At 39.0% G+C, this 15752-nt stretch overlaps 1 protein-coding gene across 2 annotated transcripts in view; it reads right to left on the bottom strand.

The window, feature by feature from the left end:
- arhgef12b (Rho guanine nucleotide exchange factor (GEF) 12b) overlaps nucleotides 1-15752 on the bottom strand; it is a 35945-nt gene that overhangs the window by 3950 nt on the left and 16243 nt on the right. Inside the window, exons 5-35 of one of the 2 annotated variants that reach the window (XM_035666470.1) lie at nucleotides 15356-15413; nucleotides 14583-14812; nucleotides 12781-12858; nucleotides 12513-12638; nucleotides 11619-11744; nucleotides 11360-11452; nucleotides 11046-11156; nucleotides 10589-10687; nucleotides 10434-10476; nucleotides 10101-10206; nucleotides 9879-10010; nucleotides 9737-9769; nucleotides 9315-9432; nucleotides 8375-8480; nucleotides 7935-8168; nucleotides 7059-7203; nucleotides 6269-6438; nucleotides 6024-6170; nucleotides 5402-5487; nucleotides 4860-4985; nucleotides 4113-4227; nucleotides 3924-4024; nucleotides 3766-3843; nucleotides 3525-3600; nucleotides 2980-3147; nucleotides 2525-2612; nucleotides 2361-2444; nucleotides 2188-2282; nucleotides 1400-1690; nucleotides 1021-1254; nucleotides 60-262 (exon numbers count right to left, since the gene is read on the bottom strand). In XM_035666470.1, the coding sequence (XP_035522363.1) occupies nucleotides 60-262; nucleotides 1021-1254; nucleotides 1400-1690; nucleotides 2188-2282; nucleotides 2361-2444; nucleotides 2525-2612; nucleotides 2980-3147; nucleotides 3525-3600; nucleotides 3766-3843; nucleotides 3924-4024; nucleotides 4113-4227; nucleotides 4860-4985; nucleotides 5402-5487; nucleotides 6024-6170; nucleotides 6269-6438; nucleotides 7059-7203; nucleotides 7935-8168; nucleotides 8375-8480; nucleotides 9315-9432; nucleotides 9737-9769; nucleotides 9879-10010; nucleotides 10101-10206; nucleotides 10434-10476; nucleotides 10589-10687; nucleotides 11046-11156; nucleotides 11360-11452; nucleotides 11619-11744; nucleotides 12513-12638; nucleotides 12781-12858; nucleotides 14583-14812; nucleotides 15356-15413 (3900 nt within the window). Of the gene's footprint in view, nucleotides 1-59; nucleotides 263-1020; nucleotides 1255-1399; nucleotides 1691-2187; nucleotides 2283-2360; nucleotides 2445-2524; nucleotides 2613-2979; nucleotides 3148-3524; nucleotides 3601-3765; nucleotides 3844-3923; nucleotides 4025-4112; nucleotides 4228-4859; nucleotides 4986-5401; nucleotides 5488-6023; nucleotides 6171-6268; nucleotides 6442-7058; nucleotides 7204-7934; nucleotides 8169-8374; nucleotides 8481-9314; nucleotides 9433-9736; nucleotides 9770-9878; nucleotides 10011-10100; nucleotides 10207-10433; nucleotides 10477-10588; nucleotides 10688-11045; nucleotides 11157-11359; nucleotides 11453-11618; nucleotides 11745-12512; nucleotides 12639-12780; nucleotides 12859-14582; nucleotides 14813-15355; nucleotides 15414-15752 lie in introns of both variants that reach the window. The other variant, XM_035666469.1, reaches the window with a different exon arrangement.

The following is a 15752-nucleotide window of genomic DNA, read 5'->3' as shown; positions in this document are numbered from 1 at the left end:
GTGTGTGTGTGTGTAAAAGCAGCTCACAACTACAGGCTGTCAGTTACATGTGCAGTTACCTTCAGATACTGCAGGTCGGCCTGCAGGAGGCGCAGGTGAGTCATAAGCTGCCTGCTTAGGTTGGGGCCTCCGCTGCCCCCTGTCTGCGAGGAGGAGGACAGCAGTTTCCTCATGTCGATACCCACATCACCTCCTACTCCCCCATCATCATCGGTGCTGCTCTCCTCGGAGCCCCCAACAAAATCCAGAACCACAAAACCACCTTGATGGAGAGGAAGAGCAAACTCATAAAGGAATAGATCAAATAGGCATAGATTTAGACTTAATACAACTCTCTCGAATGTGTCTGTTAAATATTAAGTAACAGCCACTGTCTGTCCACTGTCAAGTGGAAGCCAATGCCCAAAGTGACTTTCCAATCTGCATTCTTTTTAATGGCCAGCAGGGGGCAGCTCGATGGGCTGCAAAAAATAAGTCTGGTAGTATTGATTATTACTTTCTTTATTAGCTTATTAGTAAACAGTTTCCTGATGAGTTTATGGTCTCAATCTCTAGTTTAAAGTCTTCTTCCATACAGCATGATGTTCATTTAGTAAATTATGTTCCCATTTAGAGTAAAATAGACAATAAAGCAGGGTATGCTTTAGGTACTCCACAAACAAATATGTGTCATGATTGGTTCACACTTTGTTATAGCAGGTAAATGCAGGTAAATTAGCTTAGCACAAAAACTTGAAACAGGGGGAAACAGCTAGCCTGCTTCTTGTTAACATGGTGAAACTTATTTGTTTCATGCGTTTTAAAACACAAAGTGTAAAAACGTCAAGTTTCCAGTCTTTAAGCTAAGCTAAGCTAACCGTTTGCTGGCTGTAGCCTTATGTTTAACAGACAGATATGAGCATGGTATCAATATTCCCATCTAACTCTCTGCCGAAAGCTAATAAGCACAATTCCCAAAATGTCGGACTATTCCTTTAATCTTTCAATAGCAAAGATCCACACAGAAAGCGATCCCCTCACCGTTGCGTTCAGCAGTCTCTGACAGTCCTGAGGGTCCTGACGGGAGCTGATGGTTGTCTTTCTGTGAATTTGCAGACGCTCTGCCCTCATCACACGCAGCAGAGGGCCCCTCAGGGCTCCCAGGCAGAGAGACATTCAGCTGACACCCAGGGGCCCCACTCTGCTTGTTCTCTGTCTCCTCCTCTGCCTCTCTGCTCATCATGTGGTTGAAAAGAGACTGCTTCAGCATCGCCACTAGGAGCGAGAAAAATTTGTTATTTTCTGAAATATGCCAAGAATAGATATCTAAAAAACTTGCATGGCTTTATACCACTAGAGGTAAAAAAAAAAATCTGTGTTTGTAATTTGGGTGAACTGCCCCTTTTAACATGGAACTTACATGTCCTGAGAGCCTCTTCCCCTTTGGAGGAGGGTATGCCAAACGCGTTGTGCTCCTGGTTTTCAATGGCAATGCCCTGACGTGACCCTTGCTGCAGGAAGGGCAGTGTGTCTGCCAGCTGCCCGTCCAAGAAAGCCTCTAGTTCTGCTTCATCCACATCTTCATCCTCCTCCTCATCCTCCTGCCTGTCCGCTACGGCTATCTCCTCTTCCTCGTCTTCTGATTTCATGCCATCAAACGGGTTCATACTCGGTGGAGCTTGAATGTCGGGAGAAGAGGCGGCGTCTTTATCTGGGAGTCAAATGATGATTATGTACATTAGAATATCATATTTAAAGTGTAGTTTTTAATTTTATGTAACATGTTAAATGCAATACAAGCTTTATGTATGTCACCCTCAAATTCAATAGAGATACAGTTTGTTTTTCTCTTGATGAACACCAAACTCTGACCCAATGGATGTATTGAGTCATTCTAATCTAACAATTCATTAGTCAATTCAGTAATTTTTCATTAGATTGTTTTATTAATTGAGTATTTGGTAAACAGATAGAAAGACATACACTTTGTTTGTCTTTGTTTGTTTGTGTTTAAGGTTTGTCTTACCAATAGTCCAAAACCCAAAGATATTCAGATTAGAATGATATAAAACAGAGACAAGAAGAAAATCAGTGCCAATGAATGATGGCATTTTTGCTTGATAAATTACCTAACCGATGGTCAAAATTGTTTTCAATTTATTACATTTCTGACTAAATGACTAATAAACTAAACATTTCACCACCTACCTGAAGAACTGATGCTTCCGCTTGATGTGCTGTTAGGATCTTTGCTCGACTTGGGCATCCCATGTTTGATGATTTCAATCGCATCCCGCTCAGCACTGAAACACACTCCTCACATTAGAAACAAAAAGAAAAAAAGAAAAGATTCAAACAATATCAAGTGTTAGTGGACTCACTCAGACTGAGCTGGAGGTGTGTCTCTGTTGTCATGGGGTTTGGCCTTCATGGCTTCAGCACATTGTGTGATCAGACACTGCCACCTGGATGAACAGAGGTGAGACAGCAGGGTGAGACGGAGGAGGCAGACTACATGCAGCCGTGTTTGTAGTGCGAGACTTACGCTCTCTGATCAAACACCGTCTGCGCCATCAGCTCGTAGATCTGAGCCCCGTTTTCAGACATGGACAGCACGAAGAAAGACTTGTTGTCTGATGAGGACATGCATGAAACTATTAGATGCAGTACATGAGAGTTAAATATACATATATAATACTTAATATACACGGTGCACAGCAGGAATTAATGAACATAATACAGGCACAGTGACATATGCAGAAAACAATAAGACGGCACCAGGCTAGTAGTTCTGTACAGTGGTGCTAAATGCTCATATCAACATGCTAGCATGCTCACAATGACAATGTTAATGTGCTGATGTTTAGTTTTACAAAGTTCTCCATCTTAGTTGAGCACTTCTTTCGATAGTAAAGGCTGCCAAACTCTGACTAAACCCTAGAGATTCAGTGCAGTAATACATAATAAATGCAAAATGTGACACCCCAGTGTAGTTCTTACCAGTTGCCACTGGGCGAACCAGCACGGTGTTGAGTTTGATGATGGGGCTGAAGATGTGTTTGGTGTCGGCGGCGCTGGCCGGATTCTTGCCGTGGAATTTGAGGACCAAACGCTCGTCCTGTTTCTGCAGTAAAACCAGGATGTCCTCCAGGAGGATCGCGTACAGCTCTGAAAGAAGACACTGGTTATATAACACTGTGGGTGTATTAGGGCTGAAACCGTTAGTCGATTAAAAGAGTTGCAGTCGATCCACTTGCCATTAGTTGGGAGGTTAAGATATATGTAATTAAATAAATAAAATAATATCATAAACATGCAACAACTAGTCAACTAATGGCTTTAACCAACGACTACTAGTCCACTAAAATCTTTAGTCGGGGACAGCCCTAGTGTTTATGTATCGGAGGGTAATATACTAATTTACATTATTTAATTTAGTCACAAACTTCCTAAAAGTGAACAAAATACATATTTTTTTATTTATTTTTTAGGTGGAAAGTTTATACTCTTTTTTTATTCTCATATACTGGTGTGTGTGTGTCTACCAATTGTCTTGTCTTTATTGACTTTCCACCAGAGAGGTCCCTCGTGCACCATCTTCCTCTTGGTCAGGTCCAGATTCTGCAGGACAAGAATCGATAAAAAAACAACAACAAACTGTTTCATTAATAAGCTGAAGATGATACAAAGACTAGATATCAGTCCATAGTGGATAATCGAAGGGACAGTAACGTTTAATCTGCTGCACCGAAACTTCATGTTGGGCTCAATAAAAAGGTTTCTCACCTTCAGCTCAAGGATCATTGGGTTTTCACTTGGTTTGAGCGATGAGAGGTCTAACCTCCTCTGATAATCCTGTAGCCTCTGTTGAGAAAATCACTTGTTAAATGCTTTTCAATTACTGGGAAAACCTCCAGTGCAATTTCAAATATCACTTTTTGTACCTGTTTGTTTTCAGCCTCTTTGACAGCCTGGTTGACCTGGTTGAGGATCTTTTTGCAACATTCTCCAGCTTTCTTAACCTTCTCCCTCTCCTCGCCATCTTCTGCAGGGAGATAAAGAAACATAACCAACAGCTGCTTGATGTAGAACCAAAACTCTGTCATTCATCATCCAATCTATTACCAATATACCTGTGTACTTGGCAATCTTGTCCAGTAGGAGTGGGTACTTGGTGACTCTCTGCATTTCTACAGGAATGATGTCTTTAAGTTGCAGCCTGCGACACAGACGGTTGCTCTCAGCTTCCTGAAGACGGACAATAAGGTTTAACATATCATACAATAAACAGATCTAACTTATAATTACAACTTGTATTAAAAAATACATTTGAGTTTACTTGTGTTTTTATAACCTGCTGAGCTTTGTGTCTTCTTGCAGCAGGATTTTGCAGGTTTTGTGTGCACGATCAGATAAAAGTGAAAATCCTGAACTTCTTTAAAAAAAACACTGCTGTGGTTGAAAATCAGTAAAAACACAACTGGTAAACCTTACATACACTCAAAATGAGCATATAGAAGTTCCCCATCTGTTGACCACAAGTGATTCAACGCAATTATAATAAGATTTCTGTTGACTGGAAACCAATACTAATATTAACATTAACATAAAAAGCACTATAATACTTTTTTAATTCAAAACTTGAATTCAGTGACAATATTAGTTATTTTATATCTGCTGTTTATGTATTAAAATTTAATAAAATAATTCAACATTACACAATTCTCACTCAGGGTCCACTTACAAGCTTCATCTGTAGATAGAGTATGTGTAAGTTGACTCTAAGTTTATCTAGTCAAAATACTACTTCCAAGAGTCAAGATTGAACTTGCTTTCTTGTTACTCAATTCTCTTCCACTCTCATAATGAACAAACCTGACCTGCATGAATAAATTGAACCTCTGGTCTTTCTTCTTCCGGCTCTTTATGAGCTCCAGTGCAGATGGCTGGTTACTACAGAAAGTTCCCACTGCTCTCTTTATCTTCTCCTCTTCCTCCCCGCTGAACTGAAATCAACACACAAACATAGAATACACTTAATGTATTTACTGTTTTTACCCAGAGCAACTGAAATGCATACAATATCAATTATTACATCACATCACACGTGCAGTGTAAATCTTGTATTTGATGGACATTTCAATCAACCTTTAGGTTCAGCATCAATAAGTAAGAAAAAATCCTTAACAAAAAGTCCTTAATAAGTTCTTATTGATACAACTTTGGAAACATGTTGAACTGAGCAAAGATACAGTGTGTATTAAATGTTATTTGGCCTTTCGCATGTATTATTACTACTCTGGATGTACTATTTATTTTCTGTATTGATCCTTCTGTAAAACCCGGAACATTTTATTATTGCTTCCTAATTAGGTACTTGTTGGCTAGATATGCCTCCTGCATAAACTGAAACGTGTCTTACCCACGCCAGGAGATCATCTGCGATCGGACCGATCACCGATGTCTCACTCCTCTTCCTGATGGCTGTCATCTGCTCTGTTACATAAACTGTGGAGCAGAGTCAGAAGAAAATTCTGATATGCAAACATTCAGCATCTCATGGCTGTTGTTACTGACAATACAGACATATTTGAAATATATGCTTGAATAACAATTGTAAAAATATCATTGCAACTATAAAACTTTTTGCAATATTAAGTGTCACAGAAATAGTTTTGCCATGTACATGCACAATGACAGTAGCCACATAATGTTTGGCAGCATGTCATATTAATATAACAACTTACCAAGAGCATGATGGGAATGATGCTCTTATGTGAGAGGTTTTTGTCTCAGTGTTTTCCAAAGAAACAGTATGATAATACAAGCTATACTTTTGTAAATTGAGCCTAATCCTAGTTTATGTGGCCATTTATTAAAAAAATATATATATAAACACACACACACACACACACACACACATATTCTATTCTATTAAAAGAAAAAAGTCAGGAAAGGAGAATAATATGCAGCAACAATTAACACACTTATTCCATGATTTATGCTCCCTCTGTGCCATGCAGGTTAGGGGTGTGTAGTGTTACCATGCAGCTGAATGATTTCCTCCAGGTTAATAAAGATGTGTTTGATGTCTTCTGGGGGGAGGATACCGTCTCTGCTCAACCTCTGGTAGAAAACAACATCCAGCACCTTCAGAGTCCGCAAGTGGGCGCGCTCAGTGTAGAACAGCTCTGGAGGTGGACAGACGCAGACATATGAGAGGACATACTGTATTTATATTTTATCTTTTTAATGTCACACTCTGAAATTTGTGCTGTTGGTGGCTCACCATTGATGACTTCCTGCCGTTTGATCTCCTGTGGCGTTAAGCTGGCCAGAACGCCTCGGCTGACCAGACTCTGCCAGTTCAGAGGGTCCTCTTCACACTCCACCTCACCTCCCTGATCGTCTTCACTCTGGATGTCAGCTGAAATCCCCGCACACTGCACCTCCATCCTGCTGCTGGAAGAAGACAAGAGGGAGAGAGGCTTAATAGAGATGGATAATGTGTCATGCTTTTTTCAAGTCTTTTTTCAAGCAAAAATGCCCCAAAAAATGTGTGTTTCTTAAATGTGTGGAGCTTTTTAGTTTTATCATGTGACAGCAATTTGAATATCTATGAGTTTTTGGTTGTTGATAGGACAAAACAGGCAATTTAAAGACACATTCTCAGGCTGCTGGGCATTTTTTACAAAAACAAGCAGCACAGTCATCAATAATGAACATAATTGTTAGTTGCAGCCGTACATTAATGTCCTCTCTTGTGCTCTCCACATTGTCATTAGAGCTAACATACAGTGGGAAATTACCTGTATTTTATTTCTATTATATACTGGGGTATTTGTCTGCAGTATATGCACACCAGTGTTTGTGGAGAGATATAACTATTTTGGTTAGTATTTCCTTTAGCAAAGTGTCAGTTTTCTATAAAAATGGTTATTGATTCTTTAGTTGAGTATGAAGGTTTTTAAGTAGGGCTTCTGTCTGTACTGTATGACATTATTAACTTTCTCTCAGCACCCCAAACTTCTCTCTTTGGATATGGACTGTTAACAGAAAATCCAAAACCCTGTAAATACCTGAATGCATCCTGGTCTTCCTCCTGTGAGTGCTCCAGGTTGGAGGGGCTGAAGTCAAACTGAGTCGGACTGGAGACGCCGTCCTGGTGGTCACCAGAATGCAGACACTCGCTCAGTCTGGGCTGGATGCAGAATGGAGACACATCTGTAGAGTGAAGAGAAGAGCAGTAAAATACTGAGGAAATATAGAAAATCTGGTCTAACTTGTGTTATTTCAGACCCCATTCAAATATTCAAATTTCAATTTTTGTCTTTGGTTCGTGGTTAAAAGAAAATGCAAATGATTTAATTATAGTAATATTGTAAAGTTTGTACCGGAATGTATTTCATTAAAAACTGTCCTTTGATTTTTATTTCTTTGCAGTGAAAAGTAAAAAACAAAAAAAGGTTATAATATTTGAAGAACAATGTACAATTTCAAGAAAAAAAAAGTTGTAATAGACACCCCATTATATTTAATACTCCTCCTTAATAGTGGTATTACCTAGGGCAGTGGTTTACAACCTGGGGGTTGGGACCCTCCAAAAGGGGAGTCTAAAGGGTCACAAAATGTTTTTTTTAATTTCTACACAAAAGTTTATTTTTCTTAATTTTCTCTAATTGTTGCTCCTTTCTTAAGAACATATATTAAAACTGTTCTTTCCAGTCCTCTAAAATTGATTGATTGATTTAATGGAACAATCTGAGAGGAGAAAATCACTCTTTACTGAACTGCTCAGTCAAAAGAGTCACTGATCGACGATACTACTGTCATATTCCCAATAATTGTTTGGTTTGGTTAAGTGCTTAGTGAGGTGTCAAATAATAATAATAATAATACATTTTATTTGTTAAATTGTTTAAATAAGGTGAGGAACAGAAACAGGTATATCTTACTGGAGTCTGAGTCTTGTCCACTTGTATCAGAAGTCTGACCGGTGGGGGAGCTGTGTGTAGGGGAGGTGGTGGAAGGCAAAAATAGGCTGCTGGTGTCCGATCCCTCACTGGGCTGATTTCCACGGATCCGTCCAGAATTCGCTGCAGAAGAGTCCGACTGCTCAGGTATGCCGAAGGCCGGCTGAGAGAGTGGCTTTGGTGAGCGCTGCTTGTTTATCTCCACGGCTTTACCGACTGCACACAAACACACATGTACAGGGGTAGAAAATGCATAAAAATACAGCACAGAATTCATTTTATAGCATTTTTGTTTTGATTTTTACGGTCTTTTATAGTTTTTTTTTACCAGTTACCAGTTCCCCCACTCTGCATTGAAGGTAGTGGGAACTGTGGTGTTTTAAAACAAAACTTTTAAGGGTTTGGTTGCATTTTCTCCTCACCTGAGGTGGAGTCCACTCTGCTGATACGCCGAGGGGGGCCGAGGATGTTAGGAAACCGAGGCTTTTTCACCTTCTCCTCACCCTCCTTCTCAGACTTGATAGTCTTCTGCTTGTCAAGATGACAACATATTTGCAATTGCAATATTTACTAGATATTGACTTTATGATAATAATGCAAAATCAATTACGCATTTTATTTTATGTAACCCATAACAGTGGAGCACAGTTAATTGTGTTAAATGTTTTTAATTAGTTTATATCTTGCTGACATTTTCCATGACAAGATTAGGAAAATATTCTCTTATTTTCTGATACTGATGAACAATATCGCCCTGCCCATATTTTTTTGTATACTGTGTCACGGTCCAATTATAAAATGTACACAACACTTGCATTACATTTACATAATGCTAATAATAGACACTTTTTATGTATAGATAGTAAATTAAAAGCATTGATAGATAGATGGATACAGTATCCAGTCCTTCCAGCATTTTGGACTTTTTGGGCATTGCTGCGGCCTAAAATGTCGGATTTCACAGCAGTTTTTCTAAAAAACTGCAATGCATGTTGCTATGTTTGTAGTAATTTTTTTGAAAATTGTGAAAATAGTGATTTGTTTTGAATAATTTATTAAAAATAGGAAGGTAACTTGTTCCAGTAAGAATAAAATCAATAGTCTGATGACATACATTTTGCACCACGTGGGGGCTGTTATGATTGGTGAAACTCGCTGAAAACTACAGTGATTGAACAAATTAAAAGTTACAGTGATTAGACAAAATTGCAAGGTTGAGCAGAATTCACAAGGATTGGTTGAATGTGCGTTAATTTCGTGATTGCAACATCTTGGAGGGAACTGACCAGCTAGGTAACATAGATAGATATAACGTTATAGATAGATAGGTAGGTAGGGGGCTTCCTGAACACGGGATCTGACCTTCATCTTGGGTAGGAAGTTGATGTGACGTGGTCGTTTATGTTCGAGGCTGCGAGGCTCCTTCACTTTCACCCCGAGGTGCTTCATATAGGTGAGAATCACATACTGCATTGTTTGGCTGCAACATGAGAGACACACAGTCAGTTGTTATTTACTGTATGGCAATACAGTAAATAATAATAATGGCAATTTACAAAGCTGTAGGATTCAACTACACATTTCTTTATTATACAATAATGTATTTATAGTCCTAATACTACTACAGCTAATAGTAATGATAATAATAGTAGAATACAGTATTATTATTCTTTACCAACCAAACTAAGCATGAAGAAGACCCTTTATACTGCATGTTAATGGTTAAACAGTTAAACACATGAATGGAAAGTGAAATCGATATCACATTGGCTATGGGGCCTTACCACTTCTCCTCTTCTGTGGGCTGTGACGCCAACCTGCAAAAGGTAACTCGTGTGTTAGCACATACACAATCACACAAGGAATACAGGAACTGAATATACACATGTACAATGCCTTCATGTTTGTCTGTGCTCGGGGACTCACAGGATATCCTCTATCTTGGAGAGGATGTGTTCAGCACAGGAGCATTCCTTCTCCAAGGCCTCTTTTCCTTGCTCCAAATCCAGCTTAGACAGCTCGTCTTCAGCCAGAGTTAGACCCATACTGCGCTTCTGTCTGCACACACAGAAACACAAAGACTCATTCACAGGGCAACATATAGAGATATTACTTTCTTACTGTATTATACAGTTGTGTGACTGTTACCTGAAGTCTTCCAGGTTTTTGTGCAGGTCTGGTAGAAGAGTGTCCTGTAACAGCTGCGTGTACTGTTTGCAGACTTCCTCTGGGATTAACTCCAGCCTCCGCTTCTCTGTGCAGACACACATACACACCCCAAAAATAGTCAATATCTTATCACAAGTTAAATGGAATGACTGCATTTCTGAAACAAATTACGAAAGCAGGGACAATAACATATATGGATCTCAGTCTAATAGTGATTTTGCTTTAAATGATGAAATATGATATTTCTGTGGTATTTTAATTCAGTTCATTGAAGAAATCTAAGATGCATTTTAGTCCCTTTCTGCCCCTTACCCAATTCAGCTGCTATTGTGTCTGGCAGTGGTACTTTAAGATTCTGGGAAAGACAACAAAAAAGACAGAGTTAAATCAACAAATATACAAACTAGTCAAAAATATGGTCCAAGAGAAAAGAAACTGACTGCTGAAGAAAAAAGAGAAAGACTTACTGCTGTTCGATCCATAAAGAATGAGTGGAATTCAATAAAGAAGCGTCGGCTTTCTTTGGAGCTGGTTTGCTTGTGCATGTCAGCGTGGAGATAACAGAGCTAACAGAGGGAAGATGATAGAGGGCTTTATGTTGCTGTCAGTGTGCAGTTTCTTATCCCATTTAGTATATAAGTTCAAGATTATTTTATTCTTTACTGCCTCAAAACAATACACATTATCTAATCAAAAAGCTTTTTCCATGTCAATGATGGTGCTCTACAAGGATCGTTCCATGGCCCACATTAATTTCTATTAAAATAGTATTTACTCTTACTCATATCTTTTTTTCCTCTTTGAAAGGTCAGTAGAAGTAGATCATATTTGCGTTTTTCATATTGGTATCAACCCAAAGAATGCTGATCAAATGAATAGCAGTAGTGTGCGTGTGTGTATGTGTGTGTGTATTTGCATATATACCAAAGGTGCAGGGTCAAACTGTGAGACAACATGATGAAGAAAGACTGCGAGGTGAGCCGGCCGAGATTTCAGCAAGTCTATGCTCTGGAAAGAGCTGCACTCTCCATTAATCTGACAGAGAGAGAGAGAGATTCATTTATTACACTTTTTGGAAAGGAGACAAATAGCAAATCTGTGCTGGTTTTAAGTATTTTTATGAAGATAATAAATCAAAAGGCCTTCATACACCTTACTGTTTCCTTTTTTTATATATTTAAATGTTCATAAAAATCCAATTAGTCCATCAGTTGCTTAAAAAACTCTTCTTTAGATACCTGGTCTTGCTGAAAGTACTCATCTTCTGCTCCGATGATCTGGGGGTTGAGGACGTAGGGAGGGCTACCCACAATACACTGAGCACTGCAGTCCTGAGTGATACATTGACATTGATTATAAGCACTGATAGACAAAAACACACGTCACCATTATACACCAACTTGTATTCCACGGAAATGTTTACTTTAGCTTGATGGTAAAGATTTTACAAAACCAAAAGGAATAAAAACATGAAACTTCTGAGAGAGTGTATATTACTGTGTCAGGGGGGTCCTCAGCGTCAGGCGACGAGCAGAAGTTGATGCCGTCTCTGCGGCTGACGTCCGGGCTCTGACAGGGCGTCTCTCTTTTGCCAGGACTCTCTGGGAGGGGGCTGCTGTGCATCTAATACACACAGACAGATCCACATACACATTAATACACACGCAGAACAACACAACACTTAAGCCAAATTGATTGTTTAGTCTAGGGCTGAATACTGGGAAATCCCCAGAGATTGGAAAGTACGACCATTTCATCCCTATTTATAGAAGTTGTGATAAAAACGATTGTTCTTACAAAGGAGTCTGGGTAAGCAGTATTCTCAGAGCGGCTTCCTGTTGTATTTAACATCAGATCATGGTAACTCTTGCAATATATTATTAACAATGTCCCCTGGTCAACAGCAGCACGTAATACGTGGTAAATTAGTTTTTTGTTGTTTTTTTTAATAAAAACCAGATAAAAAAAACACTGTCCCAAAATAGTAAAAGAATCATGTTGACAATAAAGCTGAGAATTTTCGAAACCTAGGCCATCTGCTTATAAATTATTGAATAATTTCTTCATTATTTTTTGATTAATTGATTGTAAAGTAGCAGAAAATAGTCAAATCCTCCCACTGCAAGTTCCCAAAGCCCAATGACACATCTTCAAATTGTTTGTTCTGTCTGACCAACAGCCCAAAACCCAAAATATATTAAATTAACAGTGATATAAAACAGAGAAAATACATTTATCAACTAATAAATTAATCAACAATTGTTTCAGTATCTATAAACACTAAGCAGTTGGAAAAAACACTACAAAAATACACTTGAAAAGTAAGAAGAAGAGTGCTTCTGGGTAATGTGGTTAACCATACTAACTGCTGTAATATGACATTATACCCACAGAGTTATTGTTGGTCCAGGGCCCGTCGTCACCGCTGTCACCCCGGACGGACGGGGTCTGTTCCCTCAGAGGAGCCCCACTGTCGCCCTCGTCAGCTTCACTACTCCTGGACCCTGTGGCTCCAACCTGAAAGAATTTGTTTACCCTCTTATCAGTTTGAATTAACAACGGTCCCGTGGACTAAAGAGCCTGCAGTGACCTGTGTTAATGTGAAGTGTGTGTGAAGTGACAGGTGAGCTGAAGCTTAATTTATAACTCAAAAACTCACCTGTAGGTTTTGTTGCTCCTTGGTTAGCATCTTGTGCAGGTTGTCTGCCTTCTGGCAGTGCATGGTTATGTTCTCAGCCTAAAAGATGAGAAAAAGAGGAAACACTGAGACAAAATAGTCAGAAAAACACATCATTACAAAATTATTCCTGTAACATAAAACTGTAAGTGTGAGGAGGTTTACACAGTGGAAGAGAGAAGTGATACTAATCAAACTGAAAGTAAAAAAGAAAAAAGGGGAACGGCGATGATTTTAAAGTGATGCAGTATATGATTTCAACAATGTTAGTTAGTAGATTCTTCGTGTCTTCAAATTCACATATTAGAAGTGAATGAGGAAGAAAAATGGTATAGTCATGGTGCAAAAAAAGTTGAAAAATCTACCAAAATATTTACACAGACACCAGATTTTATGAAACCACAGTCTCTAGTTTGACATGTTCAGTGTCACAAAGAGGACAAATCATTGACACAGCACAGCAGTTTTGGTAAAAGCAGGCAGTAATGGACTGAGACCATGGAGCTAATTAAAAATAATGAGCTGTGTGGGTTGTACCAGCCAGATAAGCCGCAGATATCATGAACCTTATCAGAGTTAAAAATAACATGATTTCGGAGCACTGCAGATGATTCAGACCCAGCAGACTCCACGTAAAAACAAAGTCACCAAATAATAAGGAAAATAAGGACACGTCTCTCCTACACCTTCAAATTGTTCAGACACAGTTTTGTGAAACTACATTTACATGTGTTTATGGAGTAAAGAATATTATTAAGGAATAAATGTGTAATTCATTTATGATTCTTATATATTTCTGTATAACTGTACACAGCAGGAACTCTGCATGTTAATTAGATTTCACTCACCAGTACCAATTTATAAACTGAATAACCTCCTGTCGACTACTCTGGGCTGCATTTCCCATCCAGAATGCAGAAAAGAAGTTTAAACAGAAACATAATAAAGAGGCTGCACTTGAAAACAGCTTTATAGAAGAGCTACGTGTTACATTACACTGCTGGAACAAATTACAAACTCTGATGTTATATTCTAATCTGTTCAAATACACATTATTCTGGAGTAAGCTTATCATGACAAAGCCCAGATAATGTTCCTACAGCACTCCTATAAGGAACAGCCAACCATGATATTGACCTTAACATACCAGGCTTCATTTTCCTGCTGGCACAAAGTCATAGCACAAATGCAGTCCTTTCGCAAAGTTCATTTAACCTTACTGGTATTTTTATATCGGTGAATCAGTGATGATTCATCCTCATGTATGAATAATACATAAATAATAGCCTAATTTTACACAAGATCCACAATGATTAAGAGCTTGTGTCCTTTTAAGAGGAGCCAAGCTCCCCCTGGCTCCCCTGTAGTTGGCACCCTGTATCCATATATCAAACTCTTTACTCACTTCAATAAAAACTAAATAAGAAAGATACTGTAGTAATAATATAGAAATATAAGTAAGAGATAGTAATATATGCTACCCTAGTTTTTGTTAGAATGAGGAGGAGTTTGCATTTGTGCCCACTTTCAGGAAAACTTGCATGTATACGTTTATGGGATTTTAACACATTATGTCACAGAGTTTTCTGCGTTTGAGAAAGTTTAGTTCAATTTTAACAACAAAATCAGACTTTGAGTGTCTGTATCTCATCACGAAGTGTCAGGTTCTATTGTAGATATATGTATATTGTATCTGTGCACCACCTCGACCTATTAGTAAGTGGTAAGTGTGATGATGTGTTCCCATCTTTTAAATATATATATAAATGTATATATATTCTTACCCCATCAGGCAGAGAGGAGGCGATGTGGTCCTGGGGGCTGCGGGACATGCTGCCGGTCACGGGGCCGCATTGTTCCCCACCTGGCAGCGCAGGTGAGTGCGGAGCTGAGAGAGAGGAGGGTGGGCTGACCTCTGCCCCTTCCTCCTTCTCTTTCTCCTCTCCCTCCTCCAGGGGGATCTGACGAAGCCCCGGAGGCCTCCCCAGCACTGTCAGGGCCACATAGGAACCCGCTGCCAGAGAGGAGTCATGGGATAGGAATGAAGGGAGGGTGGAAAGAAAGAAAGAAGAATACGTAAAAGTATCCAAGCCACCATGAAGATCTGATCACCGAAACCAGCTGAGACAAGGAGCTCCGTCAGAGAAACATTTGACCACATAAAAGGAATGAAAAATAACAAAATATTACCATAATGCTGATATATTGTGTCATGACTTATATGTCTTGTCCAAGTCAGCTGTACACACAAGTGAATAGGAAAACCCCTGACTTCCCTAAATTAAATCTCAATATTTATTCTCCACAAGTCTTCATAGCTAAGACTCAAAGAGTTGTATGTTTGCAGGCAGGTTTTGTTTCATCACAGTCAGCAGAAATGTGTATTTCATTGCTCCAGTAACTAAAAAAGTGGCTGCAAGCAGTAAACCCAGAGCTTCAGAGTTTAAAACACCCCAACAGAAACTAGGTAACATTATATTCTTAATATGCCATGAAAATCACTGAAATTCAAATGTGACACAGCATACTGAAGATGTAATTAGAAGTGCATACTTACATTTTATGAGCTTTACAACCTCTATGTGGTTTGAATGTGTAACTAAGGTCCCATTAACCTGTCAGAAAACAAAAAGCAATGGGATAAAACAGCTGGCCGTGGCATACTGATTAAAGTATAAGAGTGGCGTTATTCTATATTTTTGTTATTGTCAACAATCCCATGAAAGCACCAAAACCAACAATGTGTTAGTCCGTCTCCTGATACCTTCTGACTTTCCAACACCGTCTGTGACTCTCTGCTGTTATTTAAAAGCCTTCAGCTCTTCCAAAAACATGTCAAGGAGGACGTGACCCAGCGCAAAGTTCTGGCTCACTGATTTTAATTTAAATAGTTATTTTGGACTGCAGAGCTCCGTGTAACACAGAAATGAGCCATATCAGGCTTTGGATACACA

This window comes from Morone saxatilis, unplaced genomic scaffold (assembly GCF_004916995.1).
Source record: "Morone saxatilis isolate NCDOM2014 unplaced genomic scaffold, NCSU_SB_2.0 Contig20, whole genome shotgun sequence".
NCBI classification, from domain to species: Eukaryota; Metazoa; Chordata; class Actinopteri; family Moronidae; genus Morone; species Morone saxatilis.
The sequence above is the reverse complement of the archived record's forward strand: the minus strand, read 5'-3'. Positions and strand labels throughout refer to the sequence as shown.